This window comes from Symphalangus syndactylus, chromosome 5 (assembly GCF_028878055.3).
Source record: "Symphalangus syndactylus isolate Jambi chromosome 5, NHGRI_mSymSyn1-v2.1_pri, whole genome shotgun sequence".
Lineage (NCBI taxonomy): Eukaryota > Metazoa > Chordata > Mammalia > Primates > Hylobatidae > Symphalangus > Symphalangus syndactylus.
Genome location: NC_072427.2, coordinates 59,172,258 through 59,194,976, shown reverse-complemented (window position 1 = coordinate 59,194,976; position 22,719 = coordinate 59,172,258). Strand labels below are relative to the sequence as shown.

General features: G+C 36.8%; 1 protein-coding gene across 6 annotated transcripts in view; it reads left to right on the top strand.

Moving 5' to 3' along the window:
- The window catches only part of KATNBL1 (katanin regulatory subunit B1 like 1), a 66,072-nt gene extending 57,259 nt beyond the window's left edge, over positions 1 to 8,813 (top strand). For all 6 annotated transcript variants that reach the window (XM_055278604.2, XM_055278605.2, XM_055278608.2 and 3 more), the window contains 6 exons: positions 507 to 625; positions 1,832 to 1,882; positions 1,973 to 2,062; positions 2,411 to 2,500; positions 3,784 to 3,877; positions 7,115 to 8,813. In XM_055278604.2, the coding sequence (XP_055134579.1) occupies positions 507 to 625; positions 1,832 to 1,882; positions 1,973 to 2,062; positions 2,411 to 2,500; positions 3,784 to 3,877; positions 7,115 to 7,147 (477 nt within the window). In that variant the 3' untranslated portion in view covers positions 7,148 to 8,813. The remainder of the gene's footprint in view (positions 1 to 506; positions 626 to 1,831; positions 1,883 to 1,972; positions 2,063 to 2,410; positions 2,501 to 3,783; positions 3,878 to 7,114) is intronic.
- Positions 8,814 to 22,719: the final 13,906 nt, after the last annotated feature.

The following is a 22,719-nucleotide window of genomic DNA, read 5'->3' as shown; positions in this document are numbered from 1 at the left end:
GAGTGATATTGGATGTTTTTGTGGGCAGGTAGAGAGTTTTTACTTTTTATCTTACATAGTTCTGTGTTAAACACATTAGAACAGGAAAATGACACTTCATTACTTAACAATAAATAGATAAATTTAAATGATACTACAACACTTGTCAAAAACTGAGTTTTTGTGATTCTCGTGCCATTCAGTTGGTAATGACTAGCCTATATGTTTACATTTTTCTTTTATACATGTTATAAATTAAGTCCTAGTTTATAGGTCAGCTAAAAATAATTTTACAATTTATTGGATTTTAAAAGAAAAATGGTAGCTAGTAAAAAGTATAAATGGGTCTTAAATTTGTTCAGATCATTTGTTTACTATGGTCTACTGCAGTATTCCTTTTTGTGGGCCAGTAAAAGGAGTTACCTTTGCATGATTTTTAACTATGTCTACCAGAACGATTTAATAAAAAAATAGTTTCATACCCTGTTTTGGTGTGCTTTTTAACAAATCAGATTATTGCCTTTCAGGTTTCTCAGGACCATGAAACAATGGCTCAAGTTTTGTTCAGCAGGAATATGAGATTGAATGTAGCTTTAACTTTCTGGAGAAAGAGAAGTATAAGTGAACTTGTAGCTTATTTGTTGAGGTAAGTGTGACCTTTTATCCTCTTTGTTCAATCACTTTTTTTCTGAGACAAGGTCTTGCTTTGTCATCCAGGTTGGAGTACAGTGGCACAATCATGGCTCACTGCAACCTCAATCTGCTGGGTTCAAGCAGCCCTCCCACCTCAGCCTCCCAAGTAGCTGAGAGTACAGGTGCACATCACCACACCTGGCTAATTTTTAAAAAAATTTTTTGGAAGACATGAGGTGTTATGTTTCCCGGGCTGCTCTTGAACTCCTGAGCTCAGGTGAACCTTCTTCATTATTCTAAACTGCCTATATGTAGCTTCAGTAGAGACAGTATGGCTTAAATTACATTCATCACCTATCTAAGAGTAACCAAAATACAGAAAACAATGTTTTATCAGATTGAACAAAGCTGTTACCTTTCCTGTCATTCTTACCTATAAAACTAAGAGATAATGATATGGGAAAACTAACCTTCTAAAAATCCCTTTTGAGGCCAGGTGTGGCAGTTCTTGCCTGTAATCCCAGCATTTGGGAAGATTGAGGTGAGAGAGTCACTTGAGCCCAGGCGTGAGAGACTGAGCAACATAGCAAGACTCCATCTCTACAAAAAATAAAAATAATAAGCCAGGCACGGTGGTACGTGCTTGTGGTCCCAGGTACTTGGGAGGATCACTTGAACCCAGGAGTTGGAGGTTGCAGTAAGCTGTGATTATGCAACTACATTCCAGCCTGGGCAACAGAATGAGACCCGTTTCTTAAAAAAAAAAAAAAAAAAAATTAGTAAAAATAAAAAGTAAACATCCCTTTTGAGTGGGAATTTGAAGCATTACTTTCCTCATTGTATTCGAGTCTCTCAGATGTTACCTTAGGGAAGCCTTCTTTGACCAACTTATTTTAAAATACCTATTTCTCCACTCCCTATCTCCCTTTCCTGTTTTATTTTTCTCCATAGCACTTACATCAACCTGCTCTATATGTCTTATGTCTTGTTATTTGTTTATTGCCTGTCTCGGTCCCACCCCCCAACCCCCACACTTGCTCACGCACTGGAATACAAGCCCTGCGTCTTTGTTCATTGCTGTATCCACAGACATGACTCATTGTAGATACCAACATTGTTAAATGAATGAATTTCTCAAAAGCAGTGTGAATAATCATAATATGAAAGTAAATAAGGAAATCAGCTCTCTAAGGCAATGCTATTCTTTTTATACTCTCAGGATAGAAGATCTTGGCGTTGTGGTAGATTGCCTTCCTGTGCTCACCAATTGGTAAAAACAATATTTTTCAGAAAAAAAGTAAGATTAAAGGAGGTCAAATTATGGCCCATCCATATTTTTATAATTTGGTATTTATTTTAGTTTACAGGAAGAAAAACAATATATCTCACTTGGCTGCTGTGTAGACTTGTTGCCTCTAGTAAAGTCACTACTTAAAAGCAAATTTGAAGAGTAAGTGCTAATCTGAATCTTGATTCATTTTTCTTTTTCAACATCCTTGATTTTGTGCTTTGTGAGTACATAGTAGATTGGGCTAAATGAGACATACAAGGTTTCTGTTTTCAAGAAGCTAATAGTACAATTAGGAAAAGAATATGAAATGACTAAAGGGCAATTATAAAAGCATCTCTAAACAAATTACATGAGATATACTTTTGTGAAATAGATATGAAGGTAACAAATTGTTAAAAGGGAAGAGACCAATGTGTGTATGTGTTTTTTGGGAGGGAAGGTATCATCTCCTATAAGAAGGGTTCTTAGATGAAAACACTTGAATTTTGTAACAAAATGTCATTTCAGATATGTTATAGTTGGTTTAAACTGGCTTCAAGCAGTCATTAAAAGGTGGTGGTCAGAACTATCATCCAAAACAGAAATTATAAATGATGGGTGAGTATACCTTTAAAGATAAACTCATGCTGAAATTTTCTTCAGGAAAGCAGCTTGATTAAACTAGGTAATAATTTTATCCCATTATCATCAGTGTATGCTATTTATTCTTTTTATGTTCAGAGAGATACTAACTTAAGATACTGTTCATTTGTGAAAACCACACCTGGAAATTGAATTCCAGAGCCTACCAACCTCCTGTATCTTTTCTCTTGGCACAACCCTACCCTTCATTTTAGAAGAAAAACACAATGGTGTTTAATTCTTATATTCATTATATGAGTAAGGGAGGAAAAAGAGATGCCCACAGTAGAATAAGGAATGGAGGCACCCTGCAGGGTCCTTTAGCCTAGACATTAACCTGAGAGTCCGGTGTTGATGTTTACAGTTCTAAAAACTGTATTATTACTGCCTTGATGTGAAAATTTGTGGGTATTCTACCAGAGTATACCCAGATTATCATGAAACCGCAGAAAAATATCTCCCAACAGTTTCCTTAAAGTCCATAATTTTGGGTCAGGCATGGTGGCTGATGCCTGTCTGTAATCCCAGCACTTTGGGAGGCCAAGAAGGGCAAATCACTTGAGCTCACAAGTTTGAGACAGCCTGGGCAACATGATGACACCCCATCTCTACAAAAAATACAAAAATTAGCCAGGCATGGTGGTGTGCGCCTGTAGTCCCAGCTACTCAGGCTGAGGCAGGAGAATCGCTTGAGCCCAGGAGGTGGAGGTTGCAGTAAGCCGAAATGGCACAACTGCACTCCAGCCTGGGCGATAGAGCCAGCCCTTGTCTCAAAAATAAATAAATAAATAAATAAATAAATAAAAGTCCACAATTTCTTTTGTAGGCTCTCAAAATTTTCTACTTCACACCAAGGAATGTCCAAATGTTCCAAACGCCTGGTCATTTTCTTACCTGCTTTGACAACTAAATAACCTTTAATTTTCTTTTTTTTTAATTGAAATCAAGTAAGACATTTTATTAATTTTGGAATTGAAAAAACGTCTTTTGTTTTTTCCAAGAATTAATTAAATTGGAGGTGTTTGGTGGTATTATGTGGATAAACCTTTAATTTTCGTGACTGACATGTATTATTCTAAAAGTTATTTGACTTTTTTTTAATTTCTCTCCACGTTCCCGAATGTTTTATTTCAAATAGCATCATTTTCTCCTGAAAAATACCTGAAACATTTTAGAACAGTTTTTATTATGCATATTTATGATGAAAGTTTATATCTTAATATATTTGCTTTCTCATTTTCTTCCTTTTTTTCTTTTAGAAATATTCAAATTTTAAAACAACAATTAAGTGGATTATGGGAACAGGAAAACCATCTTACTTTGGTTCCAGGATATACTGGTAATATAGCTAAGGTAATCTATATTTAAGCTTATAAATTAAACATTAAAAATTAGAAATAATATTTTACATTTATTTATATTTATATATTTAAAAATTAGAAATATATTTTTAATAGAAATAGAAATAGAAATATATTTTTAATAGAATATTTATTAGAAGGAATAATTTTAATAGAAATATATTTTAATAGAAATATATTTATATATTTAAAAATTAGAAATTTAAATATATATATTAAATATATATTTAAAAATTAGAAATAATATTTTACATTTTTCAAGTCTCTAGGCAAAATAATATGGTACTGTTCTAATGTCTAAAGTCAATTTCATATTTTCAAATGCTTCAGGTCCTCTGCATATAACTGTGACCTTGGCAGCAAGCACAGGAATTGGCCATTGAACATGTTTCATGTACAGCCCCTGAAATGTTATGCTAGAGGATATTTACAGAGGGTTTTAATCAGAGAAAAGTATTTGAAAAAATTTTGAGAATCCAGTAAGGACAGCATCAGAAAACAAGATGAGGAACTCAGGAAACAAGGGATAAGGAACATAATTAAATGGTTTTGGAGATTAAGTTTTACTTTTGCTAATGTTATGCTTTTTGAGACGGTAAACTATTTAAATCACAGTGAATTTGACTTTGGTCTTTATTGATTTGTCTCATAAAGGAAAAAGTAAAAATTGCTAGTTTGAATTTTAATATTTAAACTCCAGAAAACATTGGTAATTAGGCCGGGCACAGTGGCTTACTCCTGTAATCCTAGCACTTAGGGAGGCCAAGGCAAGCAGATCACCTGAGGTCAGGAGTTCGAGACCAGCCTGGCTGGTGAAACCCCGTTTCTACTAAAAATACAAAAAATTACCTGAGTGTGATGGCGCGTGCCTGTAATCCCAGCTACTCGGGAGGCTGAGGCAGGAGAATCACTTGAACCTGGGAGGCGGAGGTTGTGGTGAGCTGAGATCACGCCATTGCACTCCAGTTTGGGCAACAGAGTGAAACTCTGTCTCAGAAAAAAAAAAAAGAAAAAACATTGGTAGTTAAAAATTAATTGAAGAAAAAATTGTCATTAAGAAATACTTTTACTCTATTACTGGGCATACTGCTATCATAAATGGGCATTAGCCAGGAATATAAAAAGCATTTTTTGGTTTTAAAAGCATTCTTTGGTTTTAAATATATATATTTCTAAATAAGAGGATTTATGTCATGGACTTAGTTATAAAATTTTTCTCAGAGACAAAACAGCTTCTTAGAATTCAGGGGGAAAAAATACAATGCTAGGGGAAAAAATACAATGCTAAGGGAAACAGAGGCTTGGGCAAACCTAGGTAGCCTTGAGGGATAATCTGGCTTCTACTCCAAGATTGTAAGTTCAGATCTTACAGGAGACAGAAGCTTTCAGGGAATTAATGTAGCTGAGGGAAGAAAAGCAAATGGGAGTGATACCAACAGTGACCAACCAGAAGCTTATCTCCTGTCAAAGTGACAGCCACAAAGGAGCTCTGGCCATTGCTATGGAAGACCATGGCCCGTCTCCCCCTCAAAAAAAATTTCTCAGATACCTTCAAAAAAAAGAAGCAAAATAGAAGCAAAATGATATATCAACCAAGTTTGTTACCACTGTGTGGGATTTTACTCTATAGAATTCTTTTTTTTTTTTTTGAGATGGAGTCTCTCTCTGTCACCCAGGCTGGAGTGCAGTGGCGCAATCTCGGCTCACTACAAGCTCCACCTCCCAGGTTCACACCATTCTCCTGCCTCAGCCTCCCAAGTAGCTGGGACTACAGGTGCCCACCACCACGCCTGGCTATTTTTTTTTTTTTTTGTATTTTTAGTAGAGACAGGGTTTCACCATGTTAGCCAGGATGGTCTCGATCTCTTGACCTCATGATCCACCCACCTCGGCCTCCCAGAGTGCTGGGATTACAGGCGTGAGCCACTGCGCCTGGCCTATAGAATTCTTAATGATGAAAATCTTATGAACAAATCAATCTCTTAGGAAGTTTTTGTTGTTGTTTTAGGTTTTTAGAGCATACATGACGTATTACCTTGCTCTAAAGGGGTGTTGCATTCTGTATAGAAGAACTAAAAAATTATTGTTCCTTATGACTGAAATTTGCTTTCAATCAGAATTTTTTTTTTTTTCTTTGAGACTGAATCTTGCTCTGTTGCCCAGGCTGGAGTGCAGTGGCGCAAGCTCGGCTCACTGCAACCTCCACCTCCTGGGTTCAAGTGATTCTCCTGCCTCAGCCTCCCGAATAGCTGGGATTACACACGTGCCTGGCTAATTTTTGTATTTTTAGTAAAGACGGGATTTCACCACATTGGCCAGGCTGATTTCGAACTCCTGACCTCAAGTGACCTACCCACCTCCCCCTCCTAAAGTAATGGGATTACAGGCGGGAGCCACCACACCCGGCCACAATCAGTTTTTCACAAAGGGAGAAGCTTTATTGTGAATGTGACTTTAAGGTACCATTTATTATTGAGGACAATACTGACTGATTAAAAGTTCAATGCGAAGTTCCTTATGATGAGACTTTATTACAAAATTAAACTATCAAACTAATTTGTAATTTTTTGAGTATAGAAATTGAAAGAAGAGGGCCAGGCAAGGTGGCTCATGCCTGTAATCCCAGTACTTTGGGAGGCCAAGGTGGGCAGATCATGAGCTCAGGAGATCGAGACCATCCTGGCCAACGTGGTTGAAACCCCATCTCTACTAAAATACAAAAAATTAGCCAGGCATGGTGGTGCACACCCGTAGTCCCAGCTACTGGGGAGGCTGAGGCAGGAGAATCACTTGAACCCTGCAGGTGGAGGTTGCAGAGAGCTGAGATCACACCACTGCACTCCAGCCTGGTGACAGAGCAAGACTCTGTCTCAATAAAAAGAAAGAAATTGAAAGAGGCTATTGTCAAGCTGGGCTTAAGTGGATATAGCATTGATAGTAAACAGCACTGATAGAATTTCTGTGAATGTTAGCTATGAAAGCAGAGTTGTTTGAGCATAGGAACCAACACATTCATTTAGCACTTAGCAAATATGTATTGAGCGCATACTATGTGCCAGGCCCTGTGCTGAACAAATGCAGATAAAAGCACTGAACAAGACATGTCTTTTACCCTCAAAAGGTCACAAAAGGAAACTAAGGCAAATTAAGCAACACCAACAAAAAATGGATTGTTTATGTTTGTATTTACTGTACTGTCTAATGAAATGTTTTTGTTTTATCTTCTAAGGATGTAGATGCTTATTTATTACAGTTACATTGAGAGATTTCATCTACTAAAGAGCATTTGGTTTTTCAAAACATCCCTGAACTGTATAATTTACAAAAAAAAAAAGTCTCATCTGAGAACTGAACTGCGGAAGAAATCAAAACTATTTTTTCTTTTAAAAAGCCACATAATGAAACCACTAATGAAATCCCAACAATCTGCTTCACATTGAAGTGGAAAAATATCCAAAAGGAGCAGCTTCAATTTCATTGAGGTGAAAGTGCACTATGAAGATTGTTCAACTTTGCTGCATTTGGGAGTTATATGGTTATTTGGTAACATTAAGAACTGCTGGATTTTAATGCAATCCTGCATAAAAATATAATTTATACTATGTGAAAAAATAAGACAGGACTTACCACTAGGAACCACCAAGACCAATCATCATTAACTTTTTTAAGATTGTGTTTTATTAAAAAAAAAAAAAAAAACACTTAAATGTGTGCAGCTATTTTCTTATGTTGAAAAGACTGAAAGTTTAAAACATGAAAAAATCAATATTAAACATTTTTTGTTCACACTGAGATACTGTGTATGTAAAATGCCTTAATTATTAATAAGCCAATGTGTTATGATACCAATATCTGTTTTAAAAAACTAAAACCAACCATGCTTCTGGCATGATAAAATCATGGAATTAAATCAGGGGTTTACATTCTTGTAGAATGTTCTTGAAACACTCTCTGCACCATTTTTAAAACTTGAGAATAGTTTTAGTATCTCTGATATTTTTTGCCAGAATCATCATGTCATGTATGTATGTGTTATCCCTATCTAAGGAAAAAGGTGAATATGTTTTTGTGTGAATGTTTAACTGGAAATGTCCATGGACTTGGCTAATTTATATTTACTTTTTATTGTACATAGATTTCTAATATTTTTCATTCCTGTATCATTTAAACTTCCTTCATTTGAGTAAATTCACTAAATATTTCTATTTTTTGCTTTTTTAAATTCTGATTTTATATGAATTCTAATTCTTTTTCACTACATATGTTTTAAAGAGTTACATACAGTGATTTAGAATAGTTTACAGTTAATGCTGATCTTGTATTTTAAATTCCGACACTTTGTGTCACTACCTCCTCTAATGGCTAGTATGATATGCTAGCAGACTATATGAGGTCTTTTTTTAAAATACCATTTTTAGTGTCAGTGAACCAAATTCTGGAATGTCTTAACAGCTCTAAATCTTACTTGTCTTGAAAATGATTGGGGTTTAATACCACTGCTGGTGGTTCACACATCATCCCATCCTTAATATGCCTGACAGGCATCTGAGCAAAGGCTTTTAGTAATTGAATTTCTCTGCAGTAGTCCTTCAAGCACTTGAATGTAAACCTTTAGCATTTACTCGTTTAATGACTACTGATACGAATCTCAAGCAGATTTCTTGCTCTAAAAAGTTATGTTTCACTGAGTTCTGGTTTTGTATAGCTGTATTTTATATAGCTAGATATTCCTCGCAGTGAACATGAATTGTAATAATTGGTTATTTCCTTAAGTCTTTAGATTAGAATAATTTCAGATTATTGCACTTCTGTGATTTGAGAGGTGAGTTATTTAAGAGGCCAGTTTCCAGGACATGGGAATTTGAATTGTAAACCTGTTATCTCTGTGAAACTTTAACGTGATAAAATATAACCTTTCTTTGTGCTTATTCCTGTAGTTATCACTGTCTTATGTAGCAGTTTGAACCAGTTAACTTGGTTGGAGTATGGTGCTAAAGAGGCCGTGGACAGGAGTTTGATGCTTTTGTAGGTTCATTAACTTTACATACACACAAAATGTTTTTATAGCTGTCGATTGCACCTTCCCTCAGGTATCCATCTCAGAAATTCAGGAAGATGGTATGTATAGCTTAGCATAAACCTTTTGCCTCAAATGGAAGGATTACTCAAATAATGGGTATATGTGATACTGTAGACTTTTAATCTAACATTTAAAATAATAGATTCAAAATAAGATATCTAAAATACTGTGTAATGTTTAGTTTCAAAGTATTAAGTAATATTACATCAGATATTTTTCACATTTTTCTCTGGGTCAGGTCATTGACTAAATAGTATCTTCAAAAATCAAACTTCAATAAATCAGACTTCAGAAAAATTAAGTACAAATGATATATAGTAAGAACAGGTATTATCTTGGTAACACTTATACCTAAATTTAGGTTTTTTGAAGGCATGTAGATAATACTTTATCTTACATACTCAGAGCTATATAAGTCAGCAGTTTTTAGCTGACAAAGATTATTGAGTAGCATATACTCCTAATTTCTGTTCTTGGCCTTTGCGGTTTCCTTAATACCTACCTCTCTCAGTTATTGAATTGATTAGTATTAAGTGATTTTTAAGATTCTTAGATAAATGATATTAGATAAGTAAGTATTTTTGAACACTTCTGTTGCTATTAAGCCCTTTCATGCTACAGCATTTTAATTAGAACAGTGTTGATCTCCAGGAATAGCCAAAGAGAGTGCTTACAAAGTTTTGGCTGTTATATTGACCTAGATTAGGACAATTACTGTCTGTCGTTGCTAATTTCTTGCTGTGCTACTAAGGAGTATACAGAACTGAGGGACTACCCAAGGTCTCTATGCCTTCTTAGTCCTTCTATCTTAGGTTTTCTATGCTTGACTTTGCTAACTCTGCAAGTATAGGGGCAGGTAGTTTATTGAGGTGATAGAGGGTTATCAGATAATTTGCTTCTACTTGGGACAAAGTGGGTGAGTTTTGTAATGAGTGATCGTGATGAGAATAATGGTTAAAAGTTAGGAAGTAAGTATCATTAGATGGTTTTTAAAATTAATATTTGGCAGTGATTTCAAAGGCAATTGGCACTATTTGCATGAATCTTGAGATGTGAGAATTGGGATGTAAGTATTCTGTCCATTTGGGGGAATCAAAAATACCAGCATTGAACTCTAAGGGCTACTGAGGAATTAAATCCTAATGCCTCTAAATTTACTCGGTACACATCATGTCCTAACCTTAACCATGGTTGTGTGGGTTCAAAGCTAGGTTTCTGACCTTTGAAACAGTAGTTTTCTCAAACTTAGGACATTTCTATATTTTGCCAAGTTGTTCATATAATTAATATTAATGGATAACTAATTGGAGTAATGATTATTAGCTACTGAATGCTGATAATAGAAGTCATATTTAAATGCTTACTTAGTTACTTAAGTTAGTCAAGGACTCTGAAAAAGTAAGGTTTAAGTTAATAATTTCATCAGTCACTCCCAGTTATCTTCTTATTTAGGAACAAGATGGTAATGCAGTTGCCTTTGTTTATTTAAATAGAAAAAAATTAAATTAGGAGAAAATGACCCAACTACAGTGATGTATTTGGATACACTACTTCTTATCTTTCAATATAGACTTTTATTTCTGGATTACCATAGATGGAAATAGTATTACTGGACATATGTTGGTAGGTATTTACTTCTATGTTTTTCTTTTTCCTTTAATTTCGAATACTTCTAGCTACAAAAATTGTCATAAAACTTTACAACACACTATACCCCCCCCCTTTTTTATTCTATGACAGGATTATAGAATAAAAATTCACGCCAGGTGCAGTGGCTCACGCCTGTAATGCCAGCATTTTGGGAGGCTGAGGCAGGTGAATCACCTGAGGTTGGGAGTTCGAGACCAGCCTGACCAACATGGAGAAACCTTGTCTCTACTAAAAATAGAAAATTAGCCAGACGTAGTGGCGCATGCCTGTAATCTCAGCTACTCGGGAGGCTGAGGCAGGTGAATCGCTTGAACCCAGGAGGCAGAGGTTGCAGTGAGCCGAGATAGCGCCATTACACTCCAGCCTGGGCAACAAGAGCAAAACTCCTACTCAAAAAAAAGAATTATCCCTCCCTGAACACCGTATGCTTCTAATTTTTCATCTATTTGATTGATTCAGTAATAGCACCAACTGTAACAAAGTAAGTACTGCATATCATATATCCAGTATATTGAGTCTATTTTTCAATGCTATATGTAAAACATGTAGATACTATAATTTTCTCTGGGCCAAATAATTGACTTAATAGTACCTCCTAAAATCAAACTTCAATAAAATCTCAGTACAACTACAAAAAATATGTATACCATAGTATTTTATAGACTGTAATTGGTCATAAAACACAAAAAGACATAGCTCCTGTGTACTAGGAATTTCATGAAAGGGGCCAAGGCACAGTGGCTCATGCCTGTAATCCCAGCACTTTGGGAGGCCGAGGTGGGCGGATCATGAGGTCAAGAGATCAAGACCATCCTGGCCAATATGGTGAAACCCTGTCTCTACTAAATACAAAAATTAGCGGGGTGTGGTAGCGCGTGCCTGTAGTCCCAGCTACTTGAGAGGCTGAGGCAGGAGAATCGCTTGAACCCAAGAGGTGGAGGCTGCGTTGAGCTGAGATCACGCCACTGCACTCCAGCCTGGTGATGGGGCGAGACTCTGTCTAAAAAAAAAAAAAAAAAAAATTCATGAAAGGGCCGCCTCATAGCTGACAATACATTTTTCATAGCAAAGCTTGTTATAATTTCTTTTATATACAGAATTATTACTCTCTGCACTAAGAAGTTTTCTGATGGGAGATACCAGGAGTCCAGATAAGGATTCACTCCCCAGATACACTTGAATTGGTGTTGATTATTAAGCTTTACAGTATATTCTGTATTTTCATTTAGATTTAAACCAGGATTTGTTTAAAAAATGTCCTGGACCTGGCCAGGACAGTTGTGACACTGGATTTACACCAAAGGTACAAAGAGTTAATGCAAAGCATTTTCTAGGGTAAGAAAGAGTTGTCATGGGAGTCCTGGAATACACTGAATCACCATAATTACTTGCTTCCAGAATTATTCTATTGCATTTATCCACAAAACCTGCAGTGTGGAGCCTGGATTTGACTCTTCCAGGAGTCAAGGGTAGAATTAGCTGTCGGGCGCAGTGGCTCATGCCTGTAATCCTGGCGCTTTGGGAGGCTGATGGGGGCAGATCACGAGGTCAGGAGATTGAGACCATCCTGGCTAACATGGTGAAACCCTGTCTCTACTAAAAATACAGAAGATTAGCCGGGCATGATGGCACGTGCCTGTAGTCCCACCTACTTGGGAAGCTGAGGCAGGAGGCTGAGGTTGCAGTGAGCCGAGATGGCACCACTGCAGTCCAGCCTGGACGACAGAGCGAGACTCCGTTTCAAAAAAAGAAAATACTATCTACATTAGTCGTAAAAGTTATTGGTGATTTTAGTTTGGCATAGTTTCCTTTTTTTCTTCTTTTTTTTTTTTTTTTTTTCTTTTTTTGAGGTGGAGTCTGGCTCTGTCTCCCAGGCCGTAGTGTGGTGGCGCAATCTCGGCCCACTGCAAGCTTCACCTCCCGGGTTCACACCATTCTCCTGCCTCAGCCGCCAGAGTAGGTGGGACTACAGGCGCCCACCATCAGGCCCGGCCAATTTTTTTGTATTTTTTTAGTAGAGACAGGGTTTCACCGTGTTAGCCAGGATGGCCTGGATCTTCTGACCTCGTGGTCCGCCCCGCTTGGCCTCCCAAAGTGCTGGGATTACAGGCGTGAGCCCCCGCACCCAGCTAGTTTCCATTTTTTTTAACTTATTAAGTTAATAAGCAACATAGTGAAACCCCAACTCTACTAAAAATACAAAAATTAGCCGGGCATGGTGGCGGGCATCTGTAGTCCCAGCTATTCCAGAGGCTGAGGCAGGAGAATCGCTTGAACCAGGGAGGTGGAGGTTTCAGTGAGCCAAGATTGTGCCACCACGCTCCAGTATGTGCGACAGAGTAAGACCTTATCTCAAAAAAAAAAAAGTATAGCAATGAAAATAAACCTAAAATGTTAGGCATTTAAGAATATCCAATAGTACTGATTTAGGGCCATGTTATTATTGGCATAGTCTGATAATCAGCCATTTCTGCTGTGTCAGGCTCCATTTTGTAGTTAATGAGTATGACTACATTCTACAAACCTCCAAGATATGAAATAGCAAAAGATAGCTTTGAAAGTTTCTGAAGACTTCTATGTAGAAATTATACTTCGACAAACTATTTAAACTACAGTTTTCCTTAAATTTCATCAATTATTTAAATATTGACAAGTTTAGAATTAATAAAAGCTACAGTAATTATAATGATTGACATGTGCTTGGTGTAGTCTTAAAGGGAGTAGCTAATGTTTTAGAATAGTATTACGTCAGGTATCTTAAGGTTTGCTTAGACACATGATAGACTTTTATAATTTGAAATAAGTGAATACAGTATGACTTTCTTTTTCTGTATCTTTATTAGGTAGTGGGACCTAACAGTTTTTTGAAAATATAAGTTGATATGGAAGGACTCATAAGTTTTGTGTTTAAATGACATGAAACTTAGTGCTTCTTTAGAAATGTTAATGCAACTGTTGAGTAGTGTGATATTTGAGAAACTGCATTATATCTTTGAAATCAAATACTTTAAAATATATTTATAAAATATACACAGCTTCCATGAGCTCCTTGTAGCAGCTGGCACATCCACATTTGTCGTAACACATGTGGCATGAATTTCAAGTCTGTTACTTTTGTGTGTGTGTGTGTGTGTGTGTGGAGACAGAGTCTTGCTCTGTCGCCCAGGCTGGAGTGCAATGGCACAATCTCGGCTCACTGCAACCTCTGCTTCCCGGATTCAAGCGATTCTCCTGCCTCAGCCTCCCGAGTAGCTAGGACTATAGGCATGCACCACCACTCCCAGCTGCTTCTTGTATTTTTAGTAGAGATGGGTTTCAGCATGTTAGCCAGGCTGGCCTCAAACTCCTGACCTCAGGCAGTCCACCCACCTCGGCCTCCAAAGTGCTGGGATTACAGGTGTGAGCCACCACGCCTGGCCTGTTATTTTTGTCTGTTAATTAGTCTTTTGTTTCATCTTTTAAGAAAAAAGCAACAGCTGACTATATAGTGGGAAGAGCTTCCTCCAGTACATTCCAGTAATGTTTATTAGCAGTTACCTGAGTAAGTTGTAACACAGCCATTATAAGCCAAGTGTTAAAGATACCAAAGAAACATATTTGGTTCAACATTCAACAAGTAGGTTGTAAGTAACAACTACAACTTAATTGTATATTAAAGTTGTATATAAAGAACAGAGCCCCAGGGGGCACGGGGAAAAAAAAAAAAGAACAGAACCTCAAAATTAAAGTTCAATCTATGGAATTTTTCCCTTCAAGTTAGACTAATATATATCTCTTTTCTTGTTAGTCATTCTGATTATACAGCTCTCTAAAGTCATATTTCAGGTTTCCCAAAACTTTTATTGGAAAATTAATAGTTTTATGTCCCAACTAATGTTAATAGGTATGATTGAGAGTATGTCTAAATTTCTCTATTTATTGCATGTCCTTGTTTCTAGATGATAAACACAGGCATTGAGCTGCCAGATACTTGGTGTGTAACAAAATGTCAACTGGTTGAGGTAGTGAGGCCCTCCATAATAAACTGATTACTTGCTATATGCCTGTTAGTGTTAAGTGCAAAGGTAAGGTACAGTCCCTACCCTCAAAAAGTTGTTCTGAAATACTAAATGTATTGTGTTTCTAAAAGCATACTATTTTGGAAAATACTTTGAAAGCTTTAGTTCTAACTTATGCTTTTAGGAAGATCCAGATCTAAGCAATTTCAAACTCAAATGTAAAATATAATATTGCGTGTTGTAAAAACAGTTTTTTCTTTATATGTAGTATGTTACTTTTTTCTCCATGACTGGCTACAGAAGGAAGCTATTTGCACTACTGTCAATAGGACCCTCAGACCTTTATAATCAAAACTCAAGTAATAATTAGGTTTAATAGAGAGTTTTGTATACCATGGCCATCCCTGTTTATTTCTAAGTTAGATATATGATATTCATACTTACATATTAGTTCATTATCCATACTGTGATGTCTTTTGAGGACATAGCATCCAGTGGGCTAAGGTACAACTTTCAAGGGCATTTTGTCTTAGGTTCTTTCTTCCTTCCCTACACATTGTGACTTGTAGAATGGGTAGCTGCTGGGAAGTTTTCTGTACAAGAACTTGACGTGGAAAAATTCTGATTACATCATTTCCAAATCATCCTTTTTCTTGGCTGTAAATTTCAAAAATTGTTAAACATCGTAATGTTCTTTGGCGTCACACCATTATTATTTTCACTGAAATGATGACTATCTTGTTTAGCCATTAATACCTTTGAAGCCAGAGATGTTCCATTGGAGAAACTAATATAATTCAAATTTAAACATTTGCAAAAAAAAAAAAAAAAGTATTTCTACTTATTTTATGATAATTTGCTTTTTTTTTTCTTCTACATGCTGTGTACATCCTTGTTCCTATTTAATTTAGATTCTAAGTCCGCTAGACTATACACCCTTCAGTGCTTGTGTCCTGAGTCATACTGAGTAAATAGCTGCTTGGTAAATTCTAAGTATTGGTTTTTAATTTTTTCTTCCTGAATTGTTGCAGCAACATTCTATCTAAATTACTGCTTTTGGCTCTTCAGGAAAAAGTGACATTTTAATTATAAATGATATACAAAATCAAAACTATAGACAGAGCTCCTTTGGGCTTGTGAAGGCATCAACCTTTTGTTTTGGGGGGTTTTGTGTTTGTTTTGTTTTTTTGTTGTTGTTGTTTTAACAAAGACAGAGTCTTGCTATATTTCCCGGGCTGGTCTTGAACTCCTGGCCTCAAGATATCCTCCCACATCAACCCACCAAAGTGTTGAGACTACAGACATGAGTCACTGCACCCAACCACCATCATCTTTTATAGAAAGAACTTTTTATGTAAATTATGTAAAATCATAGCCTTTAAATATACCCATCCCTTGCCTCCTCTTCTCTGTATTATAAAATACTATTACGTGGTGAAATTGACATTGTACAGTGGTTATGCAGTGACTGGATTGTATTCCTAATGCACAAGATGAAACCATGTGTCAAAAGCACTCCCTTTTTTGTGGGTGTGTGGTTAGCCTAGAAGAAATACATTCCCTGAATTGTCTGTCTCCAACGAAATTACTGAACTTTTAACTCCAAAGTTGCATATGTCCTGGATATTTATTTGAGTTTTTCCTTTTAAGGAATCAGAAGGAAGCTGTTCCTTAGCACATGCAGAGTCATAAATACTGTAACACAGAGGAAAAGATACTAGTATAGGATTAGGGGACCCTGAGTTTTAAACACTTAAAATTGAGGCTCAGAGATTTTCAGGTGAAGTAGGTTTTATGTACTTGGATTATGAGAAATGAGTCTGACTTCAGCTCAGCATCCCAAAATAATAGGCTCTGCTTCACGATAATAAAGTCCTCAATATACTGTACAACTTCTGCTTTGACACCACAGTGCAAAATTATCTTAAAACTATGCCAAATTGGGAGACATTTAGATTTTATGTCATCTGAAGCCTTTTTTATATTCCTGAAGGCTGGCCTAGAAGCTGAGCTAAATCCTTAATCCTTAACAAACTTAAGCTCCTTCACTATAGCCTGACCTGCACCTTTTTGTATACTTAAGATATTAAAGATCTCAGTAAACATACAACAGCTAGTTAATTATAAGTTTTGAATTTATGTATTTATAGAAACATTACAACACTTTATTTGGAACAGCATTCAATGAATGCATTGCCTTCTAAAGGAATTTGCTGAATCACTTGATCTAGTTTGTGATCCATTCAACACTTTCATAGAACTTAAACATTATGTGTGTGAAGCATCAGCACAGCTGTAATTGTGTCCCATAAGCACATTTTTTACTCCTACATTCAAATCTTGATTCCTACTCATGAGCTCTTTCAGCATTTTATACCTGTTTACTCAAAACAACTTGCCTAAGTCAGAGCTTTACAATAATCAGGTGATTTTTTTGTCCTCACCCTTGATTTTTCTCCCAAGAGTTAGTGTTTGATTGCAGCTTTACATCAATAAACATTGCAATGATTACTTGGCTTCTTAATATTGTACATATATGTGTTATTTCTGCAATCAAAGATAATGCTAAAGAACACAAACATTTCACCCTTTCTAGAAAGAAGCCCTTGCTGTAATTGAGAAGAAAAAGTTTTTCTGGAGATTTATAATAATAGCTAACACTTACCGAATACTGCCAGGTAGTGATCTGAGCGCTCGTATTCACTCCTTTTGTCCTCACAACAACCATATGGTAGGTATTATAGTTGTCCTTAAGAAATGAAAGCAGAGAATTTAACTGGTTTGCCCAAGTCTATACAGTTAATAACTGTTAAAGCAGACAGCCTGACTCCAGAGTTTATGCTCTTAACCATTCAGTTATGTTCTAGGAGAACATAAAGAAGGGTGGAGGTGGAGCAGTCTTAGCAATATTTGTTGTTTGTTTGTTTGTTTGAGATGGAGTTTCACTCTTGTTGCCCAGGCTGGAGTGCAATGGTGCGATCTCAGCTCACCGCAACCTCCGCCTCCCGGGTTCAAGCGATTCTCCTGCCTCGGCCTCCCAAGTAGCTGGGATTACAGGCATTTGCTACCATGCCCACTTAATTTTATGTTTTTAGTAGAGACAGGGTTTCTCCGTGTTGGTCAGACTGGTCTTGAACTCCCAACCTCAGGTGATCCGCAATGCCTCAGCCTCCCAAAGTGCTGGGATTACAGGCGTGAGCCACCATGCCTGGCCACAATATTTGACCTTTTTTTTTGTTTATTTGTTTTTGAAATGGAGTCTCGCTCTGTCACCCAGGCTGGAGAGCAGTGGCACAATCTCAGCTTCTGGGTTCAAGCGATTCTCCTGCCTCAGCCTCCCGAGTAGCTGGGATTACAGGCGCCTGCCCCCATGCCCAGCTAATTTTTGTATTTTTAGTAGAGACGGTTTCACCATGTTGGCTAGGCTGATCTCAAACTCCTGACCACACGTGATCTGCCCACCTCGGCCTGCCCAAGTGCTGGGATACAGGTGTGAGCCATAGCTCTCGGCCAATATTTGACCTTTGAATATGTCACTTCACTAAGTAGGCATTACTGTCACCCTTGACATATGTAAATTTTATATTTCTTCAAATAATGTTTTATTCTTTCAGGATATGTGTCTAATAATTGTTTCTTTTGTATGATATATGTTAAACCTTACATGAATGTTTTAATCTGTTTCTACCACATCTCAGATGTTCTTGATAGGAATAATTTCTCTATAGTATTTAAAATACATCTTAACGTGTTCATTCCTGTTTTATTAATACTTTTAACTGTGTATCTTGGCTACTAAAGCACCATACCAATTCATTCCTATGGTGTGCCTTTTGAACTGTAAGTGGAGCAGGAAAAAGTTTCATTTAAAATGTATTTTGCTAAATTTAACAAGAAATCAAAGGTGTTTCCTGCTTATATTTTTTCTTACTGCAGAGGTTTTAGTATATACCAAACTCCTGCGCATCAAAATGGCAAAAATCTAATCTGAGGCTTATAATATAGTCTTTTGATACCCTAATAAAGGTAAGCAAAACCATTTAAGAAAATTGATGTTAAAATAACCCAAATAAGCCTGTGTCTTAAGGTAGACAAAAGAAACAATTATGTTCCTTTTGTATTTAAAGTAGTTTATTTTTACTAGAGTTTACTAATTTGTCGTATTGTACATCCTTTGTATATGTGGAAGGTATTCATTATTCTAATGTAACCATAAAGCAGAAAATCTGTAAAAGAGTAATATGGAAAGCTCTTTCCTCATTATGTTTGTAAATAGGGGACCCTAAAGTAAGAATAACAAAGAAAAAATAAGACTCCTAATCTGAAGGTAAAGTTAAGAAATGATACTGGCTTCCTTCCTAACCTTAATTTCTTAAATTTGAAGGCTTACACTTTTCTCCCTGCCCCACCACCACCACTAATAGTATTATTACAATGAACAGGAGGTTAATTTCCTGGGAAATATATTGCCAAGGATACATGTTTCATGAGTGGGGTCTAGGATTTCACAAAAGGCTTTCTCCTTTGATCATGGGAAGCTTCAGGATGAAAAATCAATTAACAACGTTTCCATTTTCCAGCTCATCTTCCAAAACTGAGCCTAGAGACTGTACTTTGAGGTTACATTTCCAGACTCATTTTCTTACCCTCCCCTCTTATTTGGATGCTATTTGGAGTTGCCCTCTGCCCTTAAGCAGTTTCCAACTTAAGTATAATGTATTAGGCTCAACAGTGGAGGGGAATGTAGGATTTTCTGAGCTCCCAGAGGAAGAAACATAAACAGACTGTGGAAAAAGAGACTAGAACGAAAAGATTCACAGAGGTATCCCAAGTTAAATGAAGATGAGTATGAGCTAGCTAGTTGGGGGAAAGGTAGCCCCAGTAAAGTAACCAGTGTGTCTGAAGGCTTGCAAAAGTTACATTGGAAGGTGCCAGGAGTATACATTGGGCCAGTTAGTAAACGTTTTGTGAGCTTTGATTATATGATTCCAAGTTGTTATATTTGAATCAATATTTGATTATTCAAAACAAATAAATTGCGTGAAAGTCTTGTCTTTCGGACAACTCATTCTGGCAGTAGTGTAGAAAAGGAATTGCAGGGGATTCAATGGAAGCAGAAAGCTCTGTTAGAAGTCTATGAGGATAAGTCCAGGCCAGTAGGTGTGAGGCCCTGAACTAAAGCAGAGGCAGTGGAATAGATAGGAAAGAGGTTAAGGTGGACATTGTGGAGTAAGTGAATGATTGGTGTTCCAGTTATCTATCTATGCCCTAAAACATTGGCATGTATGCAAGATTGCAGAAGACAAGGACAACATAGAAAAATTTATTGTATTTCTGTACAGAAGCAGTGAGCAGACTGAAAATGAAATTAAGGAAGTGATTCCATTTATAATAACACCAAAAAGAAATAGGAACAAATTTAACAAAAGCAGTGCAAAACTTATACTTTAGAAACTACAAAACATTGTTGAAAGAAAATAAGACTTAGATAAATGGAAAAACATCCCATGTTAATGGCTTGGAACACTGAATATTAATATGGTAGTACTCCCAAAATTGACCTACAGATTCCATGCAATCACTATCAGAATTACAGCTGACTTTGCAGAAATCAACAAACTGGTCGTAAAACTCATATGGAAATGCAAGGGAACTAGGATAGCCAAAACAATTGAGAAAAAACAAATTGGAGGACTCACACTCCTGGTTTCAAAACTTACTACAAAGCTATAGTAATCAAGACAGTGATAGTGGTGTAAGAACAGACATATATATCAATAGAACAGAATTGAGAGTCAAAAAAGCCCTCATATTTATGGTCAGTTGATTTTCCTCAATGGTGCCACAACAAATGGGGAAAGAATTGTCTTTTCAGAGATGATATTGCTGGAACGATCAAACATCTACATGCAAAAGAATGAATTTAGACCCCTCACATGTACACAAAAATTAAAATGAATCAGAGATCTAAGTGTAGGTGCAAAAACTATAAAACTCTTGGAAAAAAATAGGTTTAAATATTTGTGACCTTAAATTAGATATGACAGCAGAAGCATAAGCAACACAAGAAAGATAAATGGGGCCGGGCACGGTGGCTCACGCCTGTAATCCCAGCACTTTGGGAGGTCAAGGTGGGTGGATCACTTAAAGACCAGCCTGGCCAACATGGTGAACCCCGTCTCTACTGAAAATACAAAAATTAGCCAGACATTGTAGTGCATGCCTGTAATCCCAGCTACTCGGGAGGCAGAGGCAGGAGAATCCCTTGAACCAGGGAGTTGGAAATTGTAGTGGGCCAAGATCGCACCACTGCACTCTAGCCTGGGCGACAGGGCTAGACTCCATCTCAAAAGAAAAAAAGATAATTTGGACTTTCTCAAAAGTTTTTGTGCCTCAAGGTTTGTGCTATCGAAAAAGTGAAAATACCCATAGAATGGTAGAAAACATTTGCAAATCATATGTCTGATAAAGGACTTGTATCTAGAATATATATAAAGAGCTACTACATTTGTATAAAGAGCTATTTATACTACACGTATATAAAGAGCTACTCAGTAATAAAAAGACAACACAATTATGGACAAAGACTCTGAATAGGCAGTTCTCCAAAGAAGATACACATGACCAATAAGCACATGAAAAGGTGCTCAACATCATTTGCCATCAGGGAAGTGCAAACCAAAACCACAGTGAGATACCACTTCATACCCACTAGGATGACTATCAACAAAAAGATTATAGCAAGCGTTGGCAAGGATGTGGAGAAATTGGAATCCTCATACATTGCTGGTGGGAATGTAAAATAGTGTAGTTCTTTGGAACATAGTCTAGTAGTTCCTCAAATGGTTAAACAAGGTTACCATATGATTTAGCAATTTCACTTCTAGATACTCACCTAAGAGAATACCAAGAGAACAAAACGTGTTCACCCAAAAACTTGTATATGAATGTCCAAACCAGAATTACTTATGATGGCCAAAAGGTGAAAAACACCCAAATGCCCATAAGTAATTAATGGAAAGATAAAACGTATATTCATTCAATGGAATATTACTTGTCAATAAAAAGAATGAAATACTCTACATGCTACAACATGGTGAACCTTTAAAACATTCTACTAAGTGAAAGAAGCCAGTCACAAGGGACCACATTGTATGATTCCATTTATATGAAATGTCCAAAATAGGCAAACCTGTACAGACAAAAACAGCAGATTAGTGGTTGCCTAAGGATATATGGATGGGAAAATTGGGGAGTGACAGCTAAGGGGGGATAGAATTGGGGGGTTATGAATGTGTTCTAAAATTGTGATGGATACACAACTGAATATATTAAAAGCCATTGAATTGTATACTTAAGTGAATTTTATGGTATGTGAATTATATCTCAGTAAAGCTATTTGAAAGAAAAACTTAATGGCAGACTGGGCATGGTGGTTCATGCCTGTAATCCCAACACTTTGGGATAACTTGAGCCTAGGAATTCAAAGCCAGCCTGGGCAGCATAGCAAGACCCTGTCTCTTTAAAAAAAAAAAATTAAAATTAGTTGGGCCTGGTGGTGAGCACCTGTACCCCTAGCTACTTGGAAGGCTGAGGTGAAGGATCGCTTGAGCCCAGGAGTTTAGTTTGAGCCTGCAGTTTGAGTTATAATTGGTTTTGGTGGGTGTATGTGCACCACTGAGAAAGAAAAGTGCTACAAGTTAGTGTTTCCTGGTTTGAGTATCAGAGCAAGGAACAAAGAAAAAAAATGGAATGGCATCAGAATTCTCTCTAAAAAAGGGGCTGCAATCTTTTTGTGCTTAGTTTTGTTTTTTTGTTTTGCTGAGGTTTTAACATACGGATTAAGCTGTTAGGGTGCTTCTCTCCCTGAGATGGCAGAATGAAAACTGAGACAAGAACATTCTCCTGCTGCAGTCAGGCAGCCCTCTCCCAGCCTGTTTCCTGAGGATTCCCAGGTTCCCATCACCATGTGACCTACTCCAGCAGAGGAATGAAGGATGGTAGTCTAGGTCAGGAGTGTCACAGCACCACAAAAAGCCCAGGGATCTGTCATTTACTCTTCAAGAAGAGTAATTTTAATTTGAAATACTTTAAATGACTGACATG